Raw genomic sequence first — 3,322 nt, forward strand, 5'->3', positions numbered from 1 at the left:
ACCAATGCCAGCTGGATTGTGACTGGAAAAGCAGGGGATAAACCCGGATTCTCTGAATATGGCGGACAATGAGGGCTGCTGAGAAGCCAAGGACAATGGCACTGGGTTTTGATCCTACTTCTTGTTATGAGTAATTTATTAACCAAATAGTAGTATAACCATTGGTGTATTATATAGTTTCTCCTTCTATACCACTAAAATTATAGATTGCATATTCGGTTTTAATTGTTTAAGAACATTCTAGAGCCCCTTGTCTATACCACCAATAACTATATAACCGACATCCACTTAGAAAGGGGAAAATGAGACATTTACGTGGGAGAAATCTCAAGAACTCTAGAGGTTATCAAACAGACACATGAGAGAATGCTCGTGACAATAACAGAGGCCAAGGACACGACGTCTGATAATGAAGTAGGTCCCCAGAGCCAGGACAACTAAAAGACCCCACGTCCACTGCTGACTGTCTCCATAGCTAGCAGCACCGAGTCTAGCTCCGCGTCTTCCGGCAGACTTGTACTTTCTCCCCATACTTACATCGCTCAGGTTGTAAGCGTTGACTCTGTGCTGGATGAACTCCGGTGCGTCTGCCGGCACGTGGCACTTGAATTTCTCACCTTCATGCTTTGCTTTGTAATTCAGCTGGGGGTGGGGGGAAGGAAGGGAGAAGACAAGTTGCTGTGGGCTGACTGTGTGCCCCAAGCTTCATGCAGTTGAAACGTAATCCCCTAAAGTCATGTGGGCGCTGTTTGACAGGAGGTACCTGTCAGAGGTGATTGGTTCACAAGATTTGTGCCCTGAGTGATTGGATTCATCTGCAGGAGTGGCTTTATTAGTCAAGTGAGCTCTGAGGAGGGCTTGCTCTGTGTCTCCCTAAGCAATACCTGCACCATGTTGTGATTCAATAGGAAGCCCTTGCTTGAGCTGGCACCAAGCCCTTAGACTCCCTAGCCTTTGGAACTATGAACTAAGTAAACCTCTATTCTTTTTGAGGGGTGAGGAGGTGGTTTTAGAAGTAGCATCTTACCATGTAGCCCAGGCTACCCTCAAACTCAAGATTCCCCTGCTTCGGCCCCTCAAGTGCTGAGATTTCAGTCCAGGGTCACTTCTACTGTTTATAAATTACTTGGCCCCAGGTATTTTTTCATAGCAGAGAAAATGGACTCAGAAGATATTCAAACGGTTCAAAGCAGGGATTTCCTTGAGTTTGAGTAGGACAGTATTGTGTCTTTTTTAAGGAACACACTTCAAAGAGCTTCTCAATCTTGTCAGCGTCTCGTTCCCTCCCTCGGAAGGATTGTGGGAAACTGGACTTCACTTAGACATGTCGTAGCTGTTGCTATACAGTAGACGTGTTAATACATGCCTCGCTGACATCACAAGAACGGGCTTGAAAGGCATGAAAATGCAGTTACAGAATTCTGTTATCAGCGCAATAACAACACCAGGATAATTCCCGGGGACAGCTTAACCCAGTCCTAAAATGCTGGCCACACAGTCGCTGCTTCAGGCTTTCCTCAGCTATGCGCCCACAGTGCTCTTCCGGTGGTTCCTCTCCTCGTCATCCTAACCTAGCTCTTTGTTAAAGTACAGTTGCACTATTTTCCCTTTTGTCTCTTTCCTTCCTTCAACTCCTCCCATGCCCCCTTACTCCCTTTCAAATTCCTGCTCCCCTCTTCCTTCAATGCCTACTTTACATACACACATGCGCACATGAACAGACACACACATGCATAAATAAGTCAGTATGACCTGTTGAGTTCGTTCAGTACAGCCTGTATGTACACGATTATTTCAGGGCTGAACACTAGTACTGGATAACCATGGGGTTCCTCCCTCTCTCACTCTCAGCACCCCTAATTGTCAGTAGTTCTCTGTCTAGGGGTGGGGCTCCCAGAGAATCCCCCTTCACTTTAGCATGTCTGTGGTATCATTGTCCAGGTCTTGTATAGACAGCCATGCTGTTCAAGTGTCAGGAGTGAAACTTGCCTGTCATTTCCAGGAGACACAGTTCATGGCAGATTTCATGGTCCTCTGGCTCTTAACTCCTTCCACCCACCTCTTCCTCCGTGTCTCCCGAGCCTTAGGTACAGGAGACACGGAGGAAGAGGTGATGTAGCTATTGAGCTAGCTTTAATTTTAAAATGCTTTAAATTACATTTTAAAACTATTTTTGTGTGTGTACTACTTTTGGAAGTCAGTTCTCTACTTCCACTACGTAGAAGGAGATCAGAGATTGAACTCAGGACGTCAGACTTAGTGGCAAACACCCACCGAACCATCTCAGTGGCCCCCATCTTTTAACTCTGTTTCCCGCTAACTGCCTGAAGTAACGCTTTGTTATAGTACACCTTTTTTCCTTTTGCCAAGTCTTTCTGACTTTACCAGAACAGGAATCCTTCCCTTTCTGCCCGTCAAATGAATACGTCTGCTGAAACTGTTTTCTTAAGGGGCACAAAGCTCTAGTGTTCATGGGGCACATTTTAATACGTAAAGCAATCCTATGAAAAAAAAAATCAGTGTATTTCTTAAAACTCTCAGTTACTATATTGCTGCCTATCAGTCTGCTGGGGGCTGCAGCTCGATCTAGCAGCTTCATCTGCACTTTATTAAGCAAAATCTGAAGCATGGCATTAATGGCATGACAGAAGAATCCCTGAAGACACTGAGATTTTCATTAAGTCCCTGGGGTCGCTCCTCCGACGCGAGTCAGGACACTTACATCACTGAGCTGTTTGGTGTTGAGCTGGGCTTGCAGCAGCACAGGCGTGTCGGTGACTGCTGTGAATTTAGTCTTATCAGGATGCACTTTGTAGGTGTGCTGGAAGAGAAGACAGCCGTCGCTGACGGTTCACACTGTAATTTTCTATTCCTGTTCGTCCCACACCAATGCAGCGGACGCTTACATCCAAAACTTGGCTTTCGTTAGTTCTGAAAACCTGGTTCGATTTGCTAGGATCCTCGTCTTCTCTTTTTCTCTTTCCCTTCTTTCATCTTCCCCCTCCCGTCCCAAGGTTAAGCTGCAGATGTGTAGCATTTATACTAAAATATAATAACATTATTTTCCTCCATTTCTTCTCCCCCCTCTCTCCCTCTTCCCTCTCTCTTGGTTTTTCTACATTTGATATTAACCAAAAGGCTGAGAAATTACTGGGTTTTCTGCAGCATCTATGCAGCTGGTATGTCTCTGCACTGAAACTCATGTCCAGTCAGTGCTGTACTTTGAGCTATGAGTTCTGCACATCCTACCATCCCTTCATGTCTGTATCCTCACTCATCCTATGAGTTCTGCACATCCTACCATCCCTTCATGTCTGTATCC

The 3,322-nt window shown here is 45.5% G+C and overlaps 1 protein-coding gene across 1 annotated transcript in view; it reads right to left on the reverse strand.

Moving 5' to 3' along the window:
* Nucleotides 1–3,322, reverse strand: part of Neb (nebulin) — a 185,246-nt gene that overhangs the window by 151,614 nt on the left and 30,310 nt on the right. Inside the window, exons 22-23 of the mRNA XM_026778640.1 lie at nucleotides 2,723–2,821; nucleotides 538–642 (exon numbers count right to left, since the gene is read on the reverse strand). Of these exons, the coding sequence (XP_026634441.1) occupies nucleotides 538–642; nucleotides 2,723–2,821 (204 nt within the window). The remainder of the gene's footprint in view (nucleotides 1–537; nucleotides 643–2,722; nucleotides 2,822–3,322) is intronic.

This window comes from Microtus ochrogaster, chromosome 4 (assembly GCF_000317375.1).
Source record: "Microtus ochrogaster isolate Prairie Vole_2 chromosome 4, MicOch1.0, whole genome shotgun sequence".
NCBI classification, from domain to species: Eukaryota; Metazoa; Chordata; class Mammalia; order Rodentia; family Cricetidae; genus Microtus; species Microtus ochrogaster.